The 27780-nt window shown below is 48.6% G+C and overlaps 1 protein-coding gene across 2 annotated transcripts in view; it reads left to right on the top strand.

Moving 5' to 3' along the window:
- Positions 1 to 16013: 16013 nt before the first annotated feature.
- Positions 16014 to 27780, top strand: part of Slc2a9 (solute carrier family 2 member 9) — a 143752-nt gene continuing 131985 nt past the window's right edge. The window contains exons 1-2 of one of the 2 annotated variants that reach the window (XM_052734817.1): positions 16014 to 16050; positions 21737 to 21831. In XM_052734817.1, the coding sequence (XP_052590777.1) occupies positions 21772 to 21831 (60 nt within the window). In that variant the 5' untranslated portion in view covers positions 16014 to 16050; positions 21737 to 21771. Of the gene's footprint in view, positions 16051 to 21736; positions 21832 to 25738; positions 25837 to 27780 lie in introns of those variants that run through there. The other variant, XM_052734816.1, reaches the window with a different exon arrangement.

Here is a 27780-nt window from a genome sequence, read left to right as displayed (position 1 = left end):
CTCCTCTGGGTCAGCTAGAGGGAATGTTGTTAAAAATATACAGTGGACATGATTCAACCCCTGAAGCCTTTGATGTTTCAAGTATGACAATGAGTTCAGGCTTCTTTTTTTTTTTTTTTTTTTTTTTGGAGAGGACAGGGTTTATTTGGCTTCCATTGACTGTTCACAGTCCATCTTGAAGGAAAGCTGAGGAAGGATTGAAGACAGGGACTGATGCAGAGGCCATGGAGGAGTGCTGTTTCCTGGCTGTTCCTGGTGGTTCAGCCTGCTTTTTGCTTTGTTTTGTTTCTGTTTGTTTGGGTTTTTTCTTTTGTTTTTGTTTTTCTGAGACTGTAACAGATCTGGCTGTCCTGGAACTCCTCACTCTGTAGACCAGGCTCAACAGAGATCCACCTACCTCTGCCTCCCCAGTGCTGGGACTAAAGGCATCTGCCACCACGGCCCAGTGCTCAGCCTGCTTTCTTATATTTTTGGCTGTGAGCCTAGCCTAATGGCTGAGCCATCTTTCCAGCCCAGGCTGCTTTCTTATACCACCCAGGACCACCTGCCCAGGGGTGGCACCACTGGATGCTGAAGTGTCACACATCGATCACTCATCAAGTAAATGCCACACAGGCCAAATCTGATGGGGCAAATCTCAGGTGAAGTTCCTTCTTCCTGACTGTGTCAAGGTGACAACCAAGAGTAGCCATGACAGATACTGGCGGATGGATGGTTGACAGATGGGTGAACGTTTTGATGAGTGCACCGGTGGTCACTCTAATGCAGGCGAACAGGATGTTGCCTTTCCAATGCACCCTGTGACTAGCCTGAAAGTGTCACAGTAGTTCATGACATTGCAAATTTGCATAACTGTTCTGGAGAGGATGATTTTAACCACAAGAGTCTAGGAGAAATGCAAATAAATAGATAGTATCAAGAGTTAATGGGAACAGTCTAGGGTCAGGGAATGAAACAGAATCACAGAAACCCACAATGCCTTCATTTCTAATAGCTGTGCCAATACTGTAGGAAGCTGAGCAGAGACATGAGAACAAGGGATAGATAAGCAGTGCCAACTGTTGAGGGTAAGCTTTTAAGTTATGTTGCTTATAGAATGATAGGGGGAAACCCGGTATATCTCCATTGAGATAGAGTAGTACAGAATGAAGAATGAATTGATCCAGCCTTGGCTGCTGAGTTGATTGTGAGATCCCAGACATTACCAGATATAAATATTAACCACTAGAGACAAAACTGTCTCTCGCCTGCATGATGCCGTAACCGCAAATGCTGCCAACTGGACACACTGTTCTGCCTGTAGGTGTACCTAGTTAGAAAACTTCCTCTGTGGCTGGCAACTCTGCGTATGCTTCTAACAGTAGAGAGAGATCAAGCAGGTGATGGATACTGGCGGGAAAGTTGGGGGACAGAAGGAACAAACTGGCAATTATTGTAACCGTTATTAGAAACATAAGGAAACAAATTTGATTATAAAACTGTTCATGCAAATTATTGAAATAGTATAAATAAAAACAGCCCAAGCTATTCGGGGCCACTTGTTTGAAATAGGTGATCACAGCTTCTTCATTGTGCTGACTTCACACATCCATCCCAGGCTATCAGACCATCTGGAATTAGGCTCCCAGCAGCCCTAACTCATCTCTAGTATATTTACTTCAACTATTCAGATCTCTGCAAGTGGTCTGGTCCTCAGGCTTTGGCATGCCCCAGGCTGTCTGCGTGCTCCAGGCTGTTTGCATAAGCAGTTCTCGCCCATTTCTGTCTTTTTTCTTATTGGCCCCTGTGGCAATCAAGCAAGGGGATAGCCTGCATTTCCGTGTTGGGAATAATGAGTCAGATCGTCAGTTCTGATGAAAACACAGTAGGTTTTTCATTAGAAACCAGAGTTGGGAACAGTGAGCCAGCAGAGTGTTACCAGTAGAGTGGACTGCCAGCAGTCAGGATGGAGAGCTGTGGACTGTGGGGTTGATGGCCCTGGAGAGAGAGAGGCCTGGCAGTGCTATGACTCTCCAGCATAGAGAAGAGTGTGTGGCTAGGGATGTGATCCTGCAGCCCTGAAGTGAAGGTGAGTGCTGTTTGCAGTGGGGCTCAGGCCCTGTTCCACTCACATCTTTAAATTAGCACAACCTGACACCCATTTCACTGCTGGAAGGGGATGTCGAGCTGCGGTTTGCCTGTGACCAGGCCAGCAACCACTGAACATGTCATGTCATGCTTGAAGCCTGTTGGTTAAAATAGTCCAGAAGGTTCTTGACCTGTGTCATACAACTGACCCAGGGTTCTGGCTCCAGAGTTTACACTCTACCTCTCCAGATTATTCTAACACGAGCCTCTTTAGATGGTCAGAATGCCAACTGGAGCTTGCTGGTGGGTCCCAAACCTGTATATAGTCATGTGACTGAATGTGTGTGTGTATTTGGGGGTGGGGTGTCACAAAAATATTGGCAACAGTAAAGGGACTTGAACACAGAATGACCAAAAATTAATTCAAAATCAAACAGGTAATGAATCTGAGTTGCTTCTGGCAGTGAGTTCACCCATGTTATATAATGTGGCCACTGCAGCATTGGATCTGAACATACAACATGCATGCCTTGCTCTGGGCATGCTCTCGTGCTCAATACCACCACCAGTTCTGCCCAAAAACCCCACAGGCTCAGATTTGAGACTCCTTTGTGCTATGACTCAAGGTGTTTTAAACTGTAAGAACCAAGTTTTCTGCTCTTGTAGAAACACAATTGACTTAATTATGGAGATAAAACTTTTAGTATTTTCATACTGTCATGACTCAGCACAGAAGTATCAAATTAGTGAATGTTTAGATGGTATTGTGCTAGGGTTGTTTTATTTCTTGTTATGCGTATGTGTGTATCTATGAATATGTAGCTGGAGTTTTCTCCAGTCCTGCCTGGCCCACAGTTAGGACAAATCTCTCTCACCTGCCAGTCCTGCAGTCGCTTAGACCCAACCAAGTAAACATGCAGAGACTTACATTGCTTACAAACTGTATGGCTGCAGCAGGCTTCTTGTTGTCTAGTTCTTCTATCTTAAATTAACCCATTTCTATTAATCTATAAGTTGCCACGTGGCTCGTGGCTTACCGGTACCTTCCATCTCGCTTTTCATGGTGGCGGCTGGCAGCGTCTCTCCGCCTCAGCCTTCCACATCCCAGAATTCTCTTCTCTGCTTGTCCTGCCTGTACTTCCTGCCTGGCTACTGGCCAATCAGCCTTTTATTTATACAGAGCGGTATCCACAGCAATGCATGTCAATGCAGGCATTCACATAAGCCAGAGTTGGAGTTGCAGGCAGTTGCGAGCTGCCTGATACGGATGCTAGGAACTGAACTCAGGTCTTCTTCGAGAGCATCATGTGCTCTTGACCACTGGGCCATCTCTCCAAGCTTAGGATAGAATTTCTAGCAATTTCTAAACGGCCTCAAACACACTTCTGCCATTCTGTACTATGTATTTATGTGAAGTAATATTCTCAGCATTGACAATAATGAAATCAAAATACTACACAGCCCAGAAAGACCTGGAAGATGTCGTGTCCTGCAGAATCAAACCTTCAGCTGAGACTTAAATTTTGTGTAAAATAGACAAGTACATCCATTTCCTTAGTATACAACTTTGCTTCTGTGTGCAAATACATGGTAAAGTTGGATGTTCACCTAATATTAAAATAGATTCCTTTAGGGTTTTATCAGTAAATGTTTGGGTTTTGTGTGCCTATTGTATATATACCCTGGGCCACATAAAAATTTCTTGGGTGAAAAGGGGGTGTGAGGAGGTGTCCAAGAGGCCCCAGCACACTTCAGTCCAACACCCGGCTGTGTGACCACAGGCAAATCATTTGACATACCTGAATCCTGTCTGTGCCTGTGTTTCCCCAAGAACCTGAGTCACTGAAACCAAACAGATAGTACTTGTGTAGGTGGGTGACAGAGGCCCGTCTCCTCCCTGGGGAGGGGAGCAGTGGATCCTGGAGAGTAGGCTGGTGTCATTATGCCGTGGAAGGAAGCTTGTTCCAAGTCGGGGGTAGCCTGCTGATTAACTATAGAGTAAGTCAGTCACAGTGAGGTCCTGATTCTATCTGTCCGAGAACATTGAAGCGCTTGCTCTTTGTTCCCTCGGGTTCCTGCTGGCTGAGAGCCTGGCACCCGACTGGAATAAACCAGTCAGGACCTCCCAGAGACTGCCTGGGAAAATTCAGATGGTGAGTTTGAACTGGCCAGGGGAGGCACACAGATGAAGGAGGCCTTTGTAGGGGACCCATGGCTGAGGCAGCAGCAGGATGAGGGCTGAGGTGTGAGAAGCTCAGACCTTTTGATGTCTGGAGCCAGGGATGAGGGCAGGACATATGCCAGAGACGAGTACACACTGCTGGCACAGTGCCACCCCAGAACAGGCTCGCTTAAATGCTCACGCTTCCCCCTCCCTTTCTAACTTTGTTGTCTATGCCAGTAACTATGGCTGTGGTTTGAAAACTGGATGCTTACGCCCCATAGATAAAGCACCTTGGCATTGGCTCTCACCTGCGCTCACTGCCCGGCATCTTTGGATGGTTGCTGACAGCTCATGCACCAGGGTAAATGCCATGGGGGTACAGGCCTGCTCTTGACTCCTACAGACACAGTTTTTCTCCCTATTTTTGGTATTTGGCTGCTTGACTCCAAAGGCAGAACCTTTGGATACAAAGAGCCAGCTGTGATAGGCACTGGATCTATGGCTGTGGAACTGTATGGAAGCCAGCTCAGGAAATGGGGCTTATGCCCATAATGACACAGACGCAGAAGCAGGGCTTCGGACAGTTTAAGTAACGGCTCAGGCCTGAGAGGGGAGCTGGGACACCCATGGCCTGGCCCAGGCAGAGTACAAAGTACCTCACGTGTCCTGGGAAGGTGGGAATGTCCCTGAGCTGAGAGTGTCAAAAGGCTTGGCTCAAGGCCAAGGCCACTGGGAGGGAGGCAGGACATGGGTGTGGTTTCTGTCCAGTCAGCGGCCCAAAGGTGCAAAGACCAGGAACCTCCGTGACAGGCAGAGGGAGTAAAGCCTGGTGAGAGGGACCCAGCTTAGCACATCAGCACCAAGGGCTCTGACCTCTGAACCCTGTACCAGCCATGCAGTGTGACTTTGGTCTAGCACTTTCGCCTCTCTGAGCCTTGGTGCGCTCCCCTAGGAGCAAGTATGATGTAAACTTTGCTGAGTAAGCGAATGGGCAGCTGGGTCTAGCCAGAGAACTTGAGAGTTAGAGCGGGGAGTGGCTGAAGTTGGCTGAAGAAGAGTCATCCCCTTAAGCACAGAAAGGACCTGGCCATAGAAGCTTTCCCACGATCTACCTAAAAAAAAAAGATTTGAGATACCTAAAAATTATTATTATTGTTATGATGATGATGATGATGATATATATGTGTGTGTACAGCACACGTATGGAAGTCAGAGGATAACTTTGTGGAGTCAGAGGAGTGGTGGCACATGCCTTTAATCCCAGCACTCGGGAGGCAGAGGCAGGTGGATCTCTGTGAGTCCGAGGACTTTAACTCGCTGAACTATCTTATTATCCCCTCAGGACCTATTTTGAGTGCCACACATACTGAGGAAGACAAGCTAAGGAATTTCTTGGTCTAGAACAGTGGTTCTCAACTTTCCTAATGCTGCGACCCTTTAATACAGCTCCTCGTGTTGTGGTGATCCCCAACCATAAAACTATTTCATTGCTACTTCATAACTGTAATTTTGCTACTGTTAGGAATTGTAATGTAAATATCTGATATGCAAGATAGTCAGTATGCGCCCCCTACAAGGGGGTCGCAACCCACAGGTTGAGAAACATACTGGTCTAGCTGCTGGATGGAGCTTGAAGGAGTCTCTTCCATGTTCAAGTATTTCTCTTTCTCCCTACCATCACGGCTTCTCTCACGACTAAAAAAAAAAAATGATGTAAGTCAATACAAGACAAAGTTGCCACTTGAAATTCATTCATCACTGGGTTGGAAGGGTTTGGTACTGGTGCCTCGGGCTCCCTTCCTCTGCCAATGATGGACTCAGTGATTCCCGCTGGCTGAGTTGAATCAATCAAAAAAGGTGGTCAGGGTGGGGAAGGCAGAGGAAATGGGCAGCGGTGCCTAGGTGGTGTGGTATGTGCACAAGGCAGAGTTGAGTCAGTGGCAAGAGCCAACAGTGCCGTCTCATCCCACAGTCTGTTCCCACGGAGAACTCATGGTGATCTGTTGACAAGGATTCAGAGGCTCAGTCTGGGCTCGTGGAAAGGGTAGTACAATTGATTAAGGATGTCTACTGGGGGCTATACAGAGGGCTTAGCAGGTAAGAGCATGTGCTGCTTCCAGGAGACCCAAGTTTGGATCCCAGCACCCACATCAGACAGATCACAACTGCCTGTAATCCACTCCAGGGCCTTAGACACCCTCTCTGGCCTCTTGGGTACCGGTAAAGACATGACATGCATTCATACAGACACACACACACACACACACACACACACACACACACACACACACACATACACATAAATAAAAAAGGTAATCTTTTATTTAAGAATGCCTGTTGGGGGCTGGAGAGATGGCTCAATGGGTAAAAGCACTTGCTGTGCAGGCTTGATGACCTCAAACCAATTTAAAAGCCAGACAGAGAGGCAGAGGGGGCTGTTATTACGCCATATCCCTAAGGGAAGATGGGAGGAGGCAGGAGAGTCTCCAGAATGCCTGACTTTTACAGCTGCAAAGAGTCTCTGTCTCAAACAGTGTGGAAAAGTGGGGACCAGAACCTTAAGGTTGTGCTCCAAACTCCGTGTGAGCTCACACCCTCATATGAACACACACACACACACACACACACACACACACACACACACACACACACCCTGCAGTGTCTGCCCTCAGAGCAAACAGGAAGGGTGATGGCCTCATATCAGCTGTTCCTCAATTTGTAGTGGCTGGAGAAGATGCTGAGACACAGAAGTGAAGGCAAAGTGTACCGTGCAGAGGAGTGTGAACATGGTCCTGGGGTCAAAGGTCATAAGCTTACTTTCTCCACTTATCAAATATAGAATCTTGAGATTTCTTGGGAAGGTTCAAACTCAGGTTAGGTTTTGAGGGCAAAGTGTGGGCAGATAAGCAGAGAGGAGAGAGAATGTTCTAGAAGTAGCCGGAGATGAGGTAGAGAAGTCTGAACAAAGATTCCCCTCCGGGGCTGGGGACAGGGTGACATAGATTCACATGACTCATCCCATCAGTTTTGGAACAGTCTTAGCTTTCTGTAGGAACAAGACCCAGCACTGCAGACTCAAGCAAGCTGTCGCAGTCTCAGTGACCACAGGAGGAAGGGAGCCACTTGGAGACTCAGTACCTGACACAGTGGAGAGGGATGTGGACACTCCCTGCCATGGTGGAGAGAGGGGAAAGTGGGCATGAAGTTCAGCAAACAGCTCCTGAGTGGAAGGCTGACTCTGCATGAGTGTCGTTTAGCTGTAGTTCTGGGGCTGTAGCCAAGATCCTCTTTATATATATATATATATCAAGGCAGCCATTATGTCTGCAGCTGAAGCCCCTGCACTGACCCCTTAAGCTGTCTTCCCTGGGGAGTTTTGGAAGTAGGGGATAGTCTTCACTTACAGCTCAGACCAGGTGATCACAGGGTCCCCGAGAGCCCTGCATCAAGCACCGTGCTGCCAGGAGTCCAGCAGGGGCCATCTCCTGCCATCCCTGTGGCCACCTTGCAGGCAGCTTTCTATGAGTGATCTCACCCTGGTCTAGCCTACATCATCTCCACTTCTTTGACATTTTCTGTCTCCCCCCAAACCTCCCAGTTCAGTTCCATGGAGTACCAGGCCACCTTCATAAAGACCTGACTTAGTCAGCTTCCAGCCCCCACCCCAATTTAGAAGCCCTCAGAATTCTCATTGCTCTGGGGACAGACCCACATTCCTGACATTGCTCCCGATGTAAGCTCGCCTCATGACCATGGCTCCACCCATACAGATCTCTCTAACAGTGGTTCTCAACCTTCCTAATGCTGTGACCCTTTAATACAGTTCCTCATGTGGTGGTGACTCCCAACCATAAAATTATTTTCATTGCTACTTCAAAACTGTAATTTTGCTACTGTTACAAATCGTAATGCAAATATCTGGGTTTTCCAATGGCCTTAGGTGTAGGGGACTCCTGTGAAAGGGTCAGTCGATCCCCAAGGGGGTAGTGACCTACACATTGAGAACCACTTTTCTAACTTACATTAGAGAAGCACATTCTGGCCCAAGCACATTCTGCTTGATGGCTTCTGCTGCTTGACGGACTGGCCCCTCACCCCACTCCGAGCTCGACATGAGCCCCTTAAACATTCTCAAGTAAGCCAGGCTCTCCTGCCACCTGCTACCATCTCTAGCATTTGCTGTGACAAAATCCCATGACCAAAAGCAACTTGTAGAAGAAAGAATTGATTTTGGTTTACCATTCCATAATGATGGGGATCATGGGGGCACACCATACTGGCAGGAGCAGATGCCTGGCTGCTCACATTTTTCCATCTACACACAGAAGAAAGCAGAGAGACAGAGCAAGAAGTGGGGTGAGGCTATAAACCCTCAAAGCCCATCCTTGGTGGTGCATTTCCCCCAATGAGACCATACCTCCTCAAGGTTCCATAACCTCCCCAAGTAGCACCACCAATTGAGGACCAGATGTTCAAATCCATGAGCCTAGGGGAGACATTTCACATACAAGCCAGTACGGTGAACCAAGCATGGCAGTGCATGCCTTTAATCCCAGCCTTCGGGAGATAGGGGCAGGTGGATCTCTATAAATTTGAGGCCAAGCTGATATACATAGTGAGCTCCAGACCAGCTGGAGATGCACAGTAAGACTCTGTCTAAACAAACAAACAAACAAAACCACCACAGTGTCTAAACATCAACCCCAAGAGATTGTATCTAAATTATTATGTAAGTGTGTGGTTGTTGGCATCTGACTGCAGTCTATTGTGTATAGGGACTAGGGTGGGGGTGGGCAGGACTTTTCCCTGTCTAGACATACTGTGTGCCTGACACACAGTAGGGCCTTAATACAGACTGCTGAATGGACATGTGGATGGTCAATAAACAAATGCATGAGTGAGCATGTCTCTTTTCCAGTCCTGTCTTGCTGGAGAGAATATGAATAATAGGATACTAGAATGCTGCACCTGTATCTTCGGCCCACTCCATACAGTACATTTCAGTGCATTTTAGCATCTTTGGGGGCTCAGATGATCCTTTCTCCCTTCGTGACACCATGAGTCAGTTTATGCATCTCTTCATCAGAATCACCCTCTCCAACAACCCCATCTTCTGGGCTTCTCAATTCTCGGTACCACCTAAGCTGTTTGAAGCAGGAGCCCGTGATCCCTGCAGTGAGCAGAGACACCATCAGCAGCCTGAGGCTCTTCCTCTTCAGGGCTGTGTTCATCAAAAGGGCTCAGACTGGCCTTGTCAAGTCTCAGTAAGACCCATGCTGGCCAGTGTGTAGGCCTTGGGCCTTCACCATCAGGACATGTGCTGAGTCTCCCAGAAAGCAGCATGGTGGTGCAGACCTGCTCAGGTCCCAGAGACTGCTCCATTCTTGCCAGACGGCTCTAGCCAAGCAGAACAAGAACCTGAGAAAAACTCTCAATGAATGTCAAAGTATAAATATTTATCTTGAGTCTTCTGAATTTTATGAATGATTGACTTACAGACCTTAAAAATAGCTACACTCAACCAGCCTCTGCTGGATGTTGGGTGTTAAGTCCACGTGTTATTATTAATCCCCAAACAGGAATATGTTGTCACTTTTGTGATTCAGGTCAGCCAAACTCAGAGAGGTTAAGTGTGTGCTCTAAGGTCACACAGTGGGATGGTGACAGTCACGGTTTGAACTTTGGTTGATGTGTGTACAGAGCTTTGCTGCTCCCACTTAAGCGAAATCCAAGGGTCTAGGAAGAGGTTCTGAATGTTGGAATGTTCAGATCCACTTTTTAAAAGTGATCCTAACCTTGAAGAAGTCTAGAGAGATGTTTGCGTTTATTGACTTTCTTCACCCAAGAAGATTGTAAGGCTGTGGGATTCTTGGTTGGTAATGTTCTCTCCTTGTAAACATAGAGACCCACATTTGATCCTCAGCACCCACTTGAAAAAAAGCAGGACATGGTGGCATGCACCTGTAATCACAGGAAAGGGAGATAGAGATAAGCAGATAAGATCAGTGAAAGCCCTTACTTCAGGAATCAAGGTGGACGGTGCTTGAGGAATAACACCCAATGTCAATCTCTGGCTTCCACGTGCCCGTGCATGTACGTACTCCCCCACTCCAGAGAGACTGATTTATGTGATTTCCAATCACTGTCCCACCCAAACTGTGAGACCTCCATCAAGACTGGCTCATGGAGAAGTCACGTGTCCTGTGGGATGCCTGTGAGCAGGACAAGGAGGCACAGAACACAGCAGCTACAGCAATCCTATAGGCAGCCAGGCCCCTCTCTGCAAGGAGATACAGGGTCTCCATAGGATGGGTGGCAGGAGACTTATGATTCACTGAGACCCAGGCTCTGACCAGATGCAGAAAGTGTGGGAGTCAAGCACCAGGAAAGCCAGCTGGGTAGGAAGTCCCTGGCCCAACACAAGACACTGGGCTCCAGTGCCACCAAGGTCTTAGGACTGTACCTCTATTACAGAAAAGTCTGCCCACCCTCACCCAGCATACAGCTCGTCATGGGGTCCTGCTGCCCTGTGTCAGTCTCAGGTGCAATGCTGAGCAGGACTCCCAGGCAGCTGCAAACAAGCTAAACACCTCGCCTGGCATTCTGACTCCTCTGATCAGGAATACTCATCACTGCTCTGGACACTGGGGAGTCCATAGAGGGAACAGGAGAGGAAGTCTCTGCATAGAGAGTTAAACTCTGCAGAAGACTGTAGCTAAAAGCCCCAAATAAGTAGACTCATTGACCAAAAGAAGAAAATTAAAGGTACTGAGGGCAGGATGGAGAAGGAAAAGGCGGGAGAGACAGGGAGAGCAGGCCCTTGGAGTAGGGTAGGGGTAGGCAGCATCTGAACAGTCCTGAGAAGGAGGCATTTGAAGTTTGTCATTCTAGGGCCAGAACAAGGCCACCTATAGGGGTTCTGGGAAGGGTTTCCTGGCTAGAAGGCAGGAATGGCAAGCCCAGATGTCCTGGGACAGGGGAAGTGTGGACGATCTGGGACATCAGGAAGGCCAGGGGCAGAGATCATAGTGGACTAGCAAGAGAGTGGATAGTGACGGGGATGGGGCGGGGGACAGATGTGGTCCTGGTGGCTTTCTGGAGACTCCTAGTAGCTCAGCAGCAGCAGCCCTAGGATTTGAGCCCCAGTCTGGAGTGGCAAAGCCTTCCTCAGTGGCTGCAGCCACACTGATGAGGTGCAAGGGCTGTCGGAGCTCAGGAGGGTGGGCTCCTAGAAAACCATTGAGGGCTTTCGGGAGGGTGGTTTGTAGGAGTCTGATCTGCTGCAGTCATCCATCAGATGTTGCTAGGAAGACAAAGAAGTCTCAGAAGGCTGTGGTCATTGCCTGTGTGAGATGAGATGGCTTCTGCTCCAGCCAAAATGGTAAGCTTTGTTGGCTTTGACAGACAGAGAAAGGGTTTTCAAGGCCGCAGAGTCTTAGCTGTTTGGGGAAGCTCAGGGAGACCAAGGCTTCAGGCAGAGCAGATTGGGCAGGACTACGGAAGCTCACTGCTGTCTTTGGTGTTTCAGATGTTTCTTAGCTGTAGGAGGGCACTGGCTGAGCAGGAGCACCTCAGGCTGGATCTTGGGGAACAGGTGTGTGATGGCTCAGTGTGGGGGTGGGCTTAAGGTCTAGATGGAGTCACTTGTGGTAATTTGAATGAGAATGGTCTCCATAGGCTCATAGATTTGAATGCTTGGTCACTGGGGAATGGCACTATTTGAAAAGATTAGGAGGTGTGGCCTTGTCTGGGCTCCAGGATTGACATATGACTCTTCCATCACATTCCAGTTGACTTTTGCTTCAGGCCAGGGGCTTTAATTGTCCCATGGTGGCATCCTCTTGTTAAGGGGATCTCGGATAAGACACACAAGGAAGGGATGCCAAGGTCATTGGCTCCTCTGGGAATGGCTTCATCTGGATTTCTCTGCCCCGGATTCCTGCTTGAGCACATTCTGCCACACGCCTGGTCATGTTTTCAGTCAGCTCAGCTTGCTGTCATCGATCTTCAAATGTTAATCATTAATTGCTTATCATGATGGGCATCCCAGATGTTTACAATAACAGCTGGATGCAGCTTAATCATTAATGCTGTCTTATTTTGCAAGTTCCCAGGTTCATGTCTGATCATATTGGGTGCTGATCTATTTATGAGGCATAGCCCATTTGCTCTTTAGACTAGAGTGGACGAGGAGACTCAGGGCACAGGTGAGTTACCCTCCTGACTTCGGGCAGCTTTGGGAGGATTTTGCCAATGATGAGGACTACCAGAGCAACTGAGGCAGGGATTTAATAAAGGAGGAACTTGAGAATGAGCTTTGCAGGGTTTTGGTGAAGATTAAGTGAGAATATGCAGATAAAGTACTTAGTGTGGTGTCTGGCAAGCTTTTTATAGGAACAGCATTGTGTGTGGTTGTGGCCATAAATATTCCCATGTCCCTCCCTCCTTCCCCTCCTTCCTGCCTCTCTCCTCCCTCCTCGTAATTGTCCGTAATTCTCTCTTCCCAATCTTCATATCCCTTCTCATTCTCTCCCTCTCTTTCTCAAAGTCTCCTTTATTCCACATTCATTTCCAGAACCTTGTTTTAGAATTCACTTTAGCTTCATGCTAAACGCTGGAACTTAAACTCCAGGAAATATTGAACACCAGGAATAAAGCAAGAGCCAAAAGCTGCTAGCCAGTAGGGGAGGTCAAAACCCAGTGTGTATCATGTTTTGTTTTCTTTCTTCCTTCCTTCCTTTCTTTCTTTCTTTTTCTTTCTTTCTTTCTTTCTTTCTTTCTTTCTTTCTTTCTTTCTTTCTTTCTTTCTTTCTTTCTTTCTTTCTTTCTTTCTTTCTCTTTCTGTCTATCTGTCTTTCTTTCTTCCTTCCTTCCTTCTCTCTCTCTCTCTCTCTTTCTTTTTTACATTATGTGTGTGTGTGTGTGTGTGTGTGTGTGTGTGTGTGTGTGTGTGTGTGTATGCACGTGCATGGAGGTCAGAAGAAAACTTGCACAAATTGGTTTTTCCACCGCCTACTCTGCCCAGCCCCACTCTTCCACAGTTTTGGACCATCAGGCTTGGTGGCAAGCTCTTTTATCCACTGAGCCATCTCACTGGCCCCTGCGGTGGGATTTCTGCTTGAGCTACCAGGCAGCAGCTTGTTGGAGCCCACACTAGCCTCTGCTCAGCTCAGCAGAGCCACATGCACAAGGCAGTGACGTAGGCACTTCCAGGAAGCGTGACGCCTAGCTTGCCTGGCCAGGAGGGAGAAAAGTCCGTATCTCTTGATGGGTTTCGTGGCCCACTGATGCTGGAAGCACCTTTACTTGCCTTTGCTCCTGAATGAGGTCTCACTTCAGCTGTCTGGGCTCAGAGCCGGCCTCTAGGACAAGCTGTGTGGGTGAGACACTTCTTTGAGTCGAAGCTGCCTTCTCTCTAGCCCTACATTAGTTGTGGAATTTTATTAGCAGCTGCAGTAGAATAGTGATGGTGGTGGTTTTCTAAACATTTAACCATGGGATGGCCTAGGTAGGGGTCAGTCCCATTGCCAGAGCAGAGTCCTGGTGTTTTGCTCCGTTGCCTATTATCCCTGTTGCTGCTGGATTTTGAGGAGGCCTGGTGACATTCAGGGAACTGGGCCATTCCCCACTGAGCACAGGGACATTCTCACGTGGGAACTGACCTGTTCTCTCGGGTGAGCTTTGGCATAGTTTTGTCCTGAATGACAGTTTGGTCACTGCAGGCTGAGGGACAGGGAGCTGACATAGTAGTGCCCTAAACAGATCTTGTGTTTATCTCACGGGTTTTGCTTGTTTCTTACTCTATTTAAGCCTTACATAGTTGTGTTGAGGGCATGCAGAGTTCTTTAGTTTAATACCAAGTGGACTTAGATAGTGAGTTAACCGGTTCTTATATATCAGCTCTTCCTTATGGAGCACCATAGCTGTCTACAGGGGCTGTCGGCTGTGCTTCAGGTGGGGAGTAAGTACCCTATCATTCTAGCTCCTGGACCTTTGCTGTGGACTAGGTGCATCCTCTCAGCAGCCCCACGAGGTTGGCCTTGTCACCCTCTCCCTTTGAAATGGAGGCACAGAGAAGTCAAGTCATTTTCTGCTAGCCACACAGCTTCGTAAGTTATAGAGCTGAGGTTAGAAACCCTGGTCCCAGAGTCCATGCTGCCTGAGGCATAAGCTCTCAAAGGTGGCCTTGCACAAGACGTGCTGGTGATGAGACCTACTGGAACTGAGGAAGAGTGTCCTTGGCTCTGGAGTCTGAAGGGTGAGGCTTCTAATCTGGAGCTCTTACTGCGGCACTCTGTGGGCAGTGGATTTTGCTGAGTTAGCAGCTCTCTTGCCGTTCTTTGCTGACCAGGAAATAGGACCCAATCCCAATTGTCTGTGAATGAGAAGGAAGCCCAATTCATCACGCACAGCCCTCTCACACAGGTGTCCAGACTTGGACAGCGCAGAATCAAGTTGCCACTTACAGAGTTAATGCTCCAGAATGTTGTGATAGAAACCAAAAAAAAAAAAAAAAAAAAAAAAAAAAAAAAAAAAGGCAAAGAAAACCCTGTATTTTCAGTATGTTTACAGTTTTGCATTTGGCTACACTCATAGCTATCCTAGGGTGCATACAACCCATGGACCAAAAGTTAGATGTGCCTGAGAAAGGGCCAGAGCATGGCCATTTATAGCATCTTCTTAGAAAGAGTATGCATATCCCTCATCCTGTCCTAGCGCTTAGCTCGTCCCTCTCACAGAAGCCTCACTGTTTGGGGGCTTGTTGAGTCTCTGTCCGCCCTCCCTGGCCCATGGCCCCTTGTCTTAGCCCTGTCACATGGACTAAGTACCTTCTCCTCCCACCCACTTCTGCCCTCTCTTGCCTCCATGCTCTTGACAGCTGCCTGCACACCCTGACCTTGACTTCTCAGTGACCCCGGTGGTGGGTGCATGGGCCGCACTCTGACCACAGCTAAGGTCACATTTTCTCTAACCCGTTTCCAAACGTAAGCCCGTGCTGGTCACTGTGAACTCACTGATGGTGAAGGCCCGTTATCTTCCTTCTCCACGGCCCGGACCCTCAACACCCCGGCAGGGATGGATACAAGGCTGCTCTCCAGACTGAATTCATGACGAACACCCACACCGGGTCCTGCCTTCCCTAAGGTGGGGACTGCTTGCTTCACTCTGTATGTTGACATTACTGGGTGATGGAATGCAGACAGAGTGGGATGGGAGGTAGACTGCACGGGACAGCGTAGAGAGATGTCAAGAGTGCAGGGTAGCTTTGGGGTATAGGTGGTCCCAGAACATGTAAGCCTTTTCTAGCAGTCTCCCATCTTCCCATGTCCAAATCTACAGTCTTTGCCAAGATTTTACCCTGGTCCATCCTTTGACGGCACCTCCCTCCACCTGTGGCTTCCCTGCACCTCCTCCACGGCTGATGTCCTATAAAGCCCGTCTACACACAGGCTCCTCTTTCAGCTCCGTCCCTCCCCTGCCAGCACACTCAGAACACCCTTGCTATAATGACACCCCTCTCTTGAGTCAGTCAACCCTTGAGTCAGTACAGACTTGACGTGTCACCCCCAGCCCTCAGTGGCCTTGTTTGCTGTATCCTGCATCCCTCCCTGCTCACTGTTCCCTGCCTTCTGTTTCCAGGCGGGCTTCCTCAGGAGTCCTCTCTCTGCTCTTTCTCCCTGGGTGACCTTTCCTAGTCGGTGGCATTAAAGACTATTTTTTTGTTTCCAGCTCAGGGAGAACGAGAACCAGAACCAATAGGACATTCTCTCCACCAACCACCCTGCCACCTCTGCTCTGTCTGGGACCCTCCATTAAGGGTGAGTAAATAACTCTCAGACTCCAAAGCTTTGCCAGGCATCTCCCAGGGCCCTTTGTATGCAGCACCCTCCTCCATTGATCACCACCAGGGAGAACTGTGGAGAGTCCCAGCAGTGAAGCCAGGATGAGAGAGACCTAGGTTTCTGATTCCAATGACTTGTTCTCCCCACTGTCCTGGCCCTTGCTTAGTCACACAGAGACTAGCCCCCAGGCCCCAGCTCCCAGCCCCCAGGCCCCAGCCCCCAGCCCCCAGCCCCCAGGCCCCAGGTCCTGCATGCTGCACTCCTTTCTGGCTAGTCAGGTCTTGTGCCAGAATGGACAGAGAGGGACAGGCTGTGACCTTCCACTGTGCCACTGTGAGAAATGGGGGAGGGGATCAGTCAGGGTTCTTTAAAAAAAAAGAAGAAAAAACAGAAGCAGTGGGAAATCCCCCCCCCCCCCCCCCATTCTGTCTGGTGTGATCCTTTAAAGGATTGCTTCATGCAATTTTGGGGACTGGCAAGCCCCAAATCCACACACCAAGCTACAAATTCACTTTAGCAATTATTTAGTCTCTCTGCTGACGCAGTAAGCCGAATCAAGCCAAATTAAGAATAAAAGAGCAAGTTTATTGGGCAAAACATTCCCGGGTGATTTTTTTCCCCACCCCCAGAGATGAGACTGGGAGAGGAGACCGGAAAAAACAACGTGGTGGTTTTCCAGGAGGCTTAAATACCCTGTAGGCCTCTTGAGTAGCTCCGGGGGAGGGGCCACTGCTTGGTGGGCTTTCTGAGAGGGAGCAGGGGTTTGGAATGGGGGAGTGGGAGAGAGTGAGACCGGATTGGAGTTTGCAACTTACAGCAATGCTGATTGATGTAGTCATGTTCCAAGACTTGAGACTTGGGAGAACTCCTGTGTTGTAGTCCTGAGGTGGATCCCCTTCCTCTGCAGGGCTCACATGGTTTTTCTCTTGGGGTTGTGAAGTGACTGGGGAAGGCCACCTACATCGCAGAGGGCCCTCTGCTTCACTTAAGTCAGAGGGTTGCAAATACCGATTAAAGTGGAAAGTTCTTTTTCAGCAACCTCTGAATTGTTCTGCAGATATCCAACCAGCGCAGCGGCGCGGTAGACTAGCCATGGTGATACATAAAATGGGCCAGCCCTCATAGGAGAGCACTGCTGATGAGAAGACGTCCACGCACATAGAGACAGACAGACAGACAGACAGATTGACATACACACAGGTAAACACAGAGAGATAGACAGATATGCACACATAGATACAGATAGACACATATCATACACACACACACACACACACACACACACACACACACACACACATATATATATATATATATATATATATATATATATATATATATATATATATATAGAGAGAGAGAGAGAGAGAGAGAGAGAGAGAGAGAGAGAGAGAGAGAGCAGTCTCTGTCCTGGCTTCTGGGATGACTCGATTTTGCTCTGGGGTACCAGGCAGACATAGGTCAGTTTCCAGGAGGAGGCAGCAGGTGATGGAAGGATTAGTGAGGCATAAAGCCTTTCCTCCTTTCCTCTAGGCCAAGGGTAGCCTAGGCAGCTGCTGCAAGAGGCTTGCAAATGTTTCAGGGAAAATAGGCCCAGGGATATAATGTGATACCATGTCTACTATCATCAATGCGGGGCCTTCAGTGTCCCACTGACATCTGGCTAAGGCATCTGTGGTGACTCCTGGGCCTGAATCCAGCCCAGGCTGCAGCATCCAATGAGGACCCTGCAGTTTTCAGGGTGGTGCCTTTTACCTTAGGAAGTGGTTCATGCAGATTGGGACTTGGTTTGGCTACTCAAAACTTCAGAACTTTTTTAAAAAATTAAAACAATTAAATGTGTCGTTAGATTAACATTTTTTTTTCAAATGTAGAAAAATTGGAAAGCTATGGGAAAACAAAACAAAACAAAAAGATCAAGATCTCCATAGTATCACAGCTACGTATGACTGCAACTTAGGTTTGCTATTTCTGACTCATCTGTTCATGCATGAAAACATTGCTGTCCTTGGCCATCCTCCAGCCCTGTCTCCACTGTCCAGGCTTATCCTGCATCCCTGGTTCTTTCCACTGTCCCCACTCATTCCTGCAGCCCTGTCTGCATCGTCTTCATTTAGTCATCTCAAAAACTTGCCACTGCCTTCCCAACCAAGTTTCTGGAGCATTCTAACCCTTTTGTTATCATTTCAACCATTTTCATAGCATCCTCCTTGGCCATAGATTCCACTGCAAGAAGGCACCTTTTGTTTGTTTGTTTGTTTGCTTGTCCATTGAAGTTTTGGTGTATGACTATAGAAATTCATTTGCAGTCTCTAGCTCTTTTGCTATGCCTGCCATATGCCGTTATTCCCTTCCCGGGAGTCTTGAATCCCTGAGAGTAATCTCTGAGGGCTGGAGTCACCCTTTTCCATGATCCTTTAATGTGTTGTTATTTTTACTTCATCCAATGAACCACAATGGTGTCTCAGATGGTGACTTGTTTCCAAAAGGCTTTCAATTTACCCAGATCTATCAGAGAATCACTGTTGTACCTATATCCATTACAGAAAGCGTTTAAGTATTAAGCCTTAAAGGTTGAGCTTTCTCCTTGATTTGTGAGCTGCACAGTGAGTGTCGTGCTGGCAGGCATGAAAATATTAATCTTCTTATGTTTATAAGTCTGTTAAAATCATTGGCTGACCAGGTGCATTGTCAATGAGTAATTATATATATATATATATATATATATATATATATATATATATATATATATATATATATATATATATATATTTTTTTTTTTTTTTTTTTGGTTTTTCGAGACAGGGTTTCTCTGTGTAGCTTTGCGCCTTTCCTGGGACTCACTTGGTAGCCCAGGCTGGCCTCGAACTCACAGAGATCCTCCTGTCTCTGCCTCCCAAGTGCTGGGATTAAAGGCGTGCGCCACCACTGCCCAGCGAGTAATAATATTTTAAATTAATTTTTTCCCCAAGCTGCTTGTCTCAGTAATGGGTATCAAATGTTCAGCACATCATGTTATAAACAGATACGTCACCCAGGCTTTATTGTTCCATATACAGAACACAGACAGACAGACAGACAGAGTAGATTCACTACAGTATAACCCTTCAAGGCCCAAAGACTTTCAGAATGGCAAATGAGCACCGGTGTACCTTAGTCACCCGCTGTATTTGTCCCAATTTGTCCCTTGGAAGACAGGCAATGATTTCTCCTCTCTAGCTATGAATGTTTTGGGTGACCTCTTTTTCTAATTAGAAGCCTGTTTGATCTTCACTGAAAATCTGTTTGCTAAGTGAGTGCTCAACACACAAATCCTACGTTTGGATTTGAGTAAGAGGACACAGTCTTAGTTTAAGCACAAGAAATGCTTAACATACAAAGTATTAATCATCAGTACATCCATGTCTAATGTCAAATGATACATATTCACTTGTATATCTTCCTCCACTTGTCAAATAGAAATTTATTCTGAGTATTTTTTCCTGTCACCACATGCTATTAAATAATAGGCTTTTAAACAAGACTTATTTTATTTTAAATTATGTATATGTGTGTGTCCTTGTGAGTGTGTGTCTACAACTGAAGATGCCTGAGGAGGCCAGAAGAGGGTGTTAGATATCTTAGAGCTGTAGGTATAGGCAGCTACAAGCTGCCTCACTTGAATGTTGGGAACTGAACGTGGGTCCTTTGCAAGAGCAGTACATCCTTTTAACCACTGAGCCATTGCTCCATCCCTAGATAACATTTGGTAAGGACCATAAGACTTTCTATGGGGTAGGGAGATGCTCAGTCAATTGAGTTCCTGATGTGCAAGCATGAGGACCTAAATCTGGATCCCCAGCATCCAGATAAAAAGCCGGGCATTGCAGTAACATCAGTAATCTGAGCACAGGGGAGGCAGAGACCCGAGGATCCCTGGAGCTTGCCGGCCAGCCAGTCAGCCAGGTCAAATCTGTGAGCATCCAATTCAGTGAGAGATCCTATCTCAGAAACTAAAGTGGGCAGCAATTGAGGATGACGCCTGACATGGACCTCTAGCCTTGGTGCATGCGCGTGCACACGCACACACACACACACACACACACACACACACACACACACACACACATGCACAATCTATGTATACAGCATACATAATACATAGAGAAGACAACACACACATACACACAATACACACATAATACACACACAACACACACACACTTTCCGTTATGATATATATAAACTTTCCTGCTGCAAGACTTAGACAGATCCCCAGTAGACAGATAGAAAAAGGAACCACAAGCAGATTTAAAAAAAAAAAAAAAAAAAGGCATACTTGCTGTTTCTTCTGCGTCCTCCTGACCAGAAACAGAAACCTTAAGGCCTGGTGGACTTTTGGGCTTTTTCTCTGGCCAGCAGGGCTTCCTGCCTGTTGGTTGGTCTGATGCTTTCAAGCTGGGCTCAGGACGTGCCTACTCCAAAGTTAGGGCCTATCAGCCTCCTTGTGTCTGTTCAAACTGACCAATTCTGAATTAGGGGAAGAAGACCCCTCAAAGACCCACAAAGCCCCAGCACTCCAAGAAAGACTGCATTTTGTCTTCCTGAGTGCCCCCGCTTTGATTTGCTGATGGTTTTTCTGAATGCCTTGCTGTGCGTGGGTGAGTGTATGCCTGGTGTGTGTGTGTGTGTGTGTGTGTGTGTGTGTGTGTGTGTGTGTCCCTAATAAAAGCCTTTCTTCATGGGCTGATTCTGTCTGCTTTCTCTGAGGTTTCCCCTGTTTCTTTAACTGGCAATGAAAATGAAGCCAATCAGGGTCAAGACGTTGCAACACACCACACAGTTACTATCGCAAATGCCATTTTCTAGCATAGAAAATGTTGCAATGAATATCTTGGACTAAAAACCTTTGTGCTCAATTTTTTTTTTCTTACCGTAGGAAAATTTTTTACAAAGGCTGTGACTAGTTTAGCTAAAGCATATATAGCCTCCAGAAATTCTAAAACATTTCAAAACTCTAGAAATTGGCAGGGCTTCCCACTTCTGTCTCCCAGGGATTTGGGTTACTGGTTTGGTGACTGTTCCCAACTTGACAGGCGAGCCTGGCACTTTGTCTCAGTTTCCACTGGCTTCATTTTCCCCTCTGGAGACAGACAGTCTGGTGTTTCCTATGTGTGCCTTTGTGAGCATGACCTTCCGAGTGCGTCTCCTGCGAGGAACAGTCTGCATTCCCTAAGCTGTGAGGCAGCCATGGGAAACACAGCCCTGTCTCACGTTTCCTAAGTGGAGTTGTGCCAGGAGGTGACTGGGTCTTCTGGGGATCTGGGGTCCAGTGAGGACACTGCAGTGTCTCATCCTGGTGTCCTTGCCCGAGAGCATCTTTCAGCATGCCTCCTGTGACTTCCTCTTTTTTTGTGCGGTACTGTGGGTTGAACCCAGGACCTCATGCATGCTAAGCCAGTGTTCTACCACTGAGCTACATCCTGGGTCCTTTACAAAACACTTTATTTTGAGACAAGTTCTCACTAAGTTACCAACCTGGCCTTGACTCACTGTGCAACCAGTAGGGCCTTGGGCTTGTGACCTCCTGCCTTAGTCTCTGGAGTAGCTGGAGTAACCGGTGCCCCTCTGACTTACACATCTTTGCCAGCAGGCTAAATGGCATCCTTTTTTTTGCTCTTAGGAATAACAGGCAGCCCAGGGCCTGAAAAACAAACCATGAAGCTCAGCGAGAAGGACCCAGCAGAAAACAAAGAAAGCCAGCAGAAGAGGAAGGTGGTCAGTCCTGGTTTGTTTGTTTCCCCTTACCTGTGCATTCTGGTAACCAGGACAGGGCAGTCCTTTCTGTTCGTTCACACTCCCCTGGGGGGTGGGGTGGGGGGGTGTGACAACAGCAGAAGACAGAGTGCCAGGAGGACAGCAGTGAGGGATGCTGGGGACTATATATAGATCTGGGATGGCCTCTACAGGGAGATGGTCTCCAGAGTCCTGTTATGCTGCTGGCTCTCTGGACTTGCTGTGAGGGTCCCCATTCCAAAGGTCAAGGTGGGGACCTTGACGATGACATCAATTTGGTCATTATTCTTAAATCTAAGGACACATTGAGGAACTGGGGAGATGACTCAGTCAGTAAAGTCCTTGCTGCCTAGAACCCAGAAGTGGTGGCGGGTGCACATCTGTAGTGCTAGTGCTGAGGCAGGGCGTGGAGACAGGTGGATCCCTGGAACCCACTAGCCTTTCAGCTTAAAGGAATTGGGGAGCTCCACATTCAGTGAGAGATCCTGTCTCAAAAAATAAGGTGGAAAATAAGAGGAAGACATCTGACATCAATCTTTGGCCTCGACACTATGTGTACACCTCCCCCACCACACACACACACACACACACACACACACACTCATGCATGCATTCATGCAATTTCAACACTCATACATTGGAATCCATCCCCACTCTACCTGTTTCTGCCTCTAGGAATTCCTTAGCAGATGGTCTCCATTAGGATAGCGGACACTGACAAAGATCATTCCTTCGGGCAACAGGATTTATCTAATGCCAGAGAGGATGTGGCAGGGGTCCAAAAGAAGAGGGAAGGAAGAGAGGAAATATCAGGGCACTGGAGAAGATATGGGAGGCTGCTTCAAAGTATTTAGGAAGGGGAAGTATTGTGGGGATTTATCAAGGCAACTCCATGTACTTAAAAAGGAGGTTTATTTGGGGGTAACTTACAGCCAGTAAAGGGGTTGGTTACAGGATCCGGGAGAGGTGAGGTGCAATCCAATGGGGTTCTCTGGAGAACTCTGACTCTGTCTGCCATCTAGCATCCAGGATCACCAAGAACCAAGAGGATCTGGGTCTTAAGTGCTCCTGTCTTGGCTCCACCCCAGGGGCATGTCATAGGTAGTTGTGGCAGTTACCAGAAGCCTCACTAGGGGTAGTACTTCCAGGTCAAAGCTGGAACAGCTACCCACTACAGGGAAGGATCTTCTTCCACTATGGGGAAATGAGGGATCTAGCAGTGGGGGGGGGGGGGGGGTCGCTGTAGAGAAAAGGCACCTGAGTTGCCTTCAGTGGGTGAGGGGATGCCTCAGCCCTTTGATGTCTTTGTGTGTGTGTGTGTGTGTGTGTGTGTGTGTGTGTGTGTGTGTGTGTGTGTGTGTTCCTAGATGAACAGTTTCCATACCCCAATATTGGGTTTCTCCAAGGATGCAATAAATCAGATCAGGCCAAATTAAAAGTCCAGGTCTAATGAGCAAAACATCCCTGGGTGATTCTCGGGGGAAGAAACAGGAGAGAAATCACATGGCCAGTTTAGAGACCATATCTTAAGTACTGGGTAGGCATGGTCTTGGGTGGGGGGAGGAGCTGACCCTTGGCGGGCTTTCTGAGGGGCCTGGAATGGGAGGAGTAGGGGCCAGAGTGGAGATTCCCAGCACTAGGGGCCTATCATTTTCCTGGAGTTTGGATAGATTGCTTACAAATTTAAACAGGCTGTTTGCTCCTTTGTAGCAACAAAGAGCCCAGAGTCAACTAGGAGAACTGCTGCAGGAGACAAGAGTGGTCTCGCCTCTGGGATTTCTCATAACCTGAAGCCTGGAGGCCCCAGGGAGTCTAGCACAGACCTCTCCCCGCATCCCACCACAGGGTGCCTGCTAGCGTCTGTAAAATGGTGGGAACACCAAGTCCGATTGGCGCAGACCTAACACTTAGCAGCTGGGAAGATCCCCTTGCTTAGCACTCCTCGTACCTCCCCAACCACATCCAAGAGAGCTTACAGCCAGAACGACCCCACTGGGACCTTTGCAAGGACGCGGATTCCCTCATTCACTTCTCTTAGTCAAACTGGTGTTCTTGGCAAAGAATAGAGATGGAGGCAGTAGCAAGTCAGGGATATCCATGTGTTTTCTCACAATAGGTGGAGATGTCAAGGAATTTGAGCCCCGTCTCTTTTCCCCCTATGGTTCTTTTCCATTGTTACCGTAACTGTCAACTCTCATGGGTGTGTGTGTGTGTGTGTGTGTGTGTGTGTGTGTGTGAGAGAGAGAGAGAGAGAGAGAGAGAGAGAGAGAGAGAGAGAGAGAGAGAGAGAGAGAGATGTAGCATGTAGAGGTCATCTCTAGGTCACCCTGGCAACCCTCTAAGGTTCAATTTGGGATAGCCCACCAGAAGAGGGACATCTGACCTCTAGGCATCCTGGCCTCAATGATAAGCATGAGGATGGGGTAGAAAGCCAATTAGTTCCCCAAGACAGCTCTCGGAGCGGCCCGGGACCCTGGCACCCTCCGTGATATCATGCCTGGCCGTACTTGCAGGCGTTTGTTGACCACCTGGATCCGGTCCCCTGAGCTTGCCGCCTCAGTGGGAAGCTGAAGTGGGGTAGGTAGGGGTCACCTGATGAAATCTCAGCAAGCTTTTAATAGCGGATGAGATCTGTTGTTGCAGTGAGACAACAGTACCCTGAGGAAAGCTGGATGGTGGGTAAGGAAGAAATGAGACCGTGACTGTTACGTCCTTAGCATGTAGGGGTGTGGCAGCCCCTGATTCTCTGCTACCCCTCCTGCACCTTAGATCCCAGCCACGTAGTCTTTTTGCCTGTCACCTGTAGTTTTTTTTTTTTTTTCCCAGATAGCATCCATCCACTATCTCTGCCCACAGGAGGTGTCCCTGGCTGAGGAATGTCATACTGAGCAATGAGCTGGGCTCTGTGAATCCCTGACTGAAGACTAAGGCTGCTTTTTCTTGCTCAGGGTGGTTCCCGCTTACCCAGGGCAGCACTGTCTCCTTGCTGTGCCTCTGAGGCTGGATGCCTTCAGGTGCATGTGACAATCAGGTTCTCCGAATAGTTCTCCTTCTCACATTCTTTATCTCCGTGTGTCCCCTCCACTAAACATAGCTCGCTAGCTTCTCAGCGTCTTGTGTGGGGCCATGAACTCTGCGGTTCGTCTCCTAGGCATTCTGCACTGACCAAGCCTGCCTCTGTCCCTTCCCAGGCTCTCCCAAGCACGTATACAGCCTGATGGCTCACTGAAGATACTTCTCTGACTGACACTGGGGCAAACTGGCCACAGAATGAGTTAATTCTCATGCTAGCCTGGTGTGCATGGTGTCGTTGTCCCTTTATGCTTTATTGAGCCCGATGGGGCCTGTAGAGAGGTTCACAGACATTCCTGCAGGCTGCTCGGGCCGCCTGTAGGCTATATGAGCAGCAGGATGACTCTGCAGGTTATTTAGAGAAAAATCAATATTCCATTTTGCCCTGGCAGAGTGGAAGCTCAGAGAAGTGTCAGGACTTGCCTGTGGATACATAGTAAGTGGAAGAAGACTCAGCACTGGAACTCACCCAGCTTCGAAGGCTAGGCCAATGACTTTGGCCTTATTTCTTAGGAAGTTTCTCTGGGTTTGTGCCAGCTGCGCCATCCAGAGCTCAGGCCTTGTTAGAGAGAACCTTTTAAAAAAAAAAAAAAAAAGCCGAAGAAAAAGCCTCAGGACTTGGGTGTGACTGGGGAAAGCAGATGTTCTTTTTAGACTCTCCAGTTGCTTAGGGGAAGGAGAGCAATGTTGCTCGCTTCCTATTCAGGCATGATCACATAGCCACGCTTCCTGCTCTGCCCTCCTTCCTGTGGACTCTGCCTCCTCACTGTGGAGATGCCCTGGCAAGTCCAGGGTCCTGGGGCCAGGAAGAAAAAAAAAAACATGGATGCCAGGGAGCTCACCTTAGCTTCCCTGATACGTGACGCCAGTTGCCCTGGGGAGCTGCCTGTGGGTCACCAGCTGAGGAGGAAGAAGGTAAACACAGAAAGGCTTCTCTGCTGTGGGGAGTCCAGGCCTGGGTGGCTGCTATGGGTCAGAGCTCAGCCCGTCAGCCTGTGTCTGGCAACTGTGCAGCGTAACACCTGGGAGCAGGAATGCTGGAGTTTGAATCCTCCCTCCTGTTGACTCCGGGGCCTCCATTCTAGCATCCTGTCAGTGCGTTGAGAACGAGGTTCTGGCGGACAGTCACCTCACGCTTGCTCAGGGCTGGTCATCTTTTCCTGGGCTCAGTGTGAAGTGGGGGGTATGGGTGTGTGTGTGTGGGGGGGGGGGCGGCAGCAGGCCACACAGGATCAGTGACCCAACAGGCATAGAGAAGCAGAGAACCCCCAGAAAAGGGGATGAGGCAGGAGATGGCTTCCACTTGCCACCCTCCCCTGCCTGGCAGGACCCCTCCAGACCTGATGGGAGCAGTCCACCCTTAAGAAGATCAGGGTTGAGAGCCAGGGGGAGGCGCAGGGCCTAGAAAAAATGCTTAGTGTAGCCGGGCTGGGCAGTTCAGAGGAAATGGTCTCTGAGCTCAGACCCTGATGATACTTCAACTCCTCCTACTACACAACACTGCTCTAGACCCATTGTATTTGGCAATGCCCATCCCTGGAGTGGCAACCCCCACCCCCTGTCTCCCACCATGCCACCAGCATCTACTCAGGGCTGCCTCAGCAGAAGGCTTCCTACAGGGACACAGGAGGCAAGCAACATAGCCTCAGCCCGCAGGACAAGCCCCGCCCCCTGGAGCCTGACACTGGACTGGGGCCAGTGCCAGGCTGTCTGCTTCTTATGCAAGACTATGCTGTGGATTCTGTTATCACTCCCATCTTAAAGACGAGGAAACCGGGTCAAGGAGTGGCCGTGTAACTGGTCAAAGCTTCCAACACTGTGAAAGCTGCAGTGTTAGGATCCAAAGTTGAATCAAAGAGATAAACACAAGAGCCAAGGCGAGGCATGGAGGTGGCTTTCAGGAGGCTTCCCAGAGGAAGGGGCTTTGGCAGTGGGTCTCGGGAAGTGAGAGAGCCTCTTAGAGGACCTCGGGTGGACAGCATGGAGAGCTGAAGCTTGTCTATCTTGGCAGAGGCTGGACCAGAGGGAAGTAAACAGTGGAAGTAAAAGAGTTTGAGGTTTTGTTTTTCTTTGAGAACTGACTGTGTCTAGCAGCCCACTGGTTTCTCAGCAGCAGCAGCACTGTTATTAAAAAGCCCATTTTATAGATGGACAAGTTGAGCCCCAGGAAGCTCCCGTCTCTGCTCAGATGCCCACAACTGTGTGTCACTGAAGCCTAGCAAGAAGAGGCTAGGGGCAGAGCATAGACTTGCTGTTAGGGGCCAGTGTCGCCCTCCAAACTATGCGTGCCTGATCTTGGTCTCTAAACTGAATAAACTTGGGACACCCTTGGCTCACGCGGGGTGGTGAGTAGGTGTCAGGAACTCACACCTACAAAATGCATGTCCTGGTCTCCTCCACGAGACCAGAGGCCTGTGGCAGCGCTCCAGTCCCCAGGTGTTTGTGAGCATGGCCAGCCAGTTCCTGGTTGTGGTCCTCATGGATGAGGCTGGGACAGGTGTCCTTGGATGCAGATGCCACATTCTCAGCATATGCCCTGCGTCTCTACCTTCGTCCTTATCGTAGGTGAGCTGAGCAGTTTGCAGGCTCATTGGTCTGGAACTATACATGTGTGTACATGCTCATGTACATGCGTGTGCATCTGTGTGGCCATCACCCGTCTCAGACCCAGGTGAAGTCAGCTGTGCTGACAGGGAGTCTTGTCCTGCAATAGGAACCAGCTCGGGCTCCAGGTTCCTCCCCAGGCAGCACCAGGGACAGCTCTGCACCCCTTTCTCCCTCCTCTGTGACACTGGATGGAACCGGACTGACTAGTCTAGGGATTCAGGGGAAGAACGATAACACAGGAAGCACTTAGAA

Source organism: Peromyscus californicus, unplaced genomic scaffold (genome assembly GCF_007827085.1).
Source record: "Peromyscus californicus insignis strain IS unplaced genomic scaffold, ASM782708v3 Scaffold_13__1_contigs__length_99412109, whole genome shotgun sequence".
NCBI lineage: Eukaryota > Metazoa > Chordata > Mammalia > Rodentia > Cricetidae > Peromyscus > Peromyscus californicus.
This window is presented reverse-complemented; position numbering and strand designations above follow the sequence as displayed.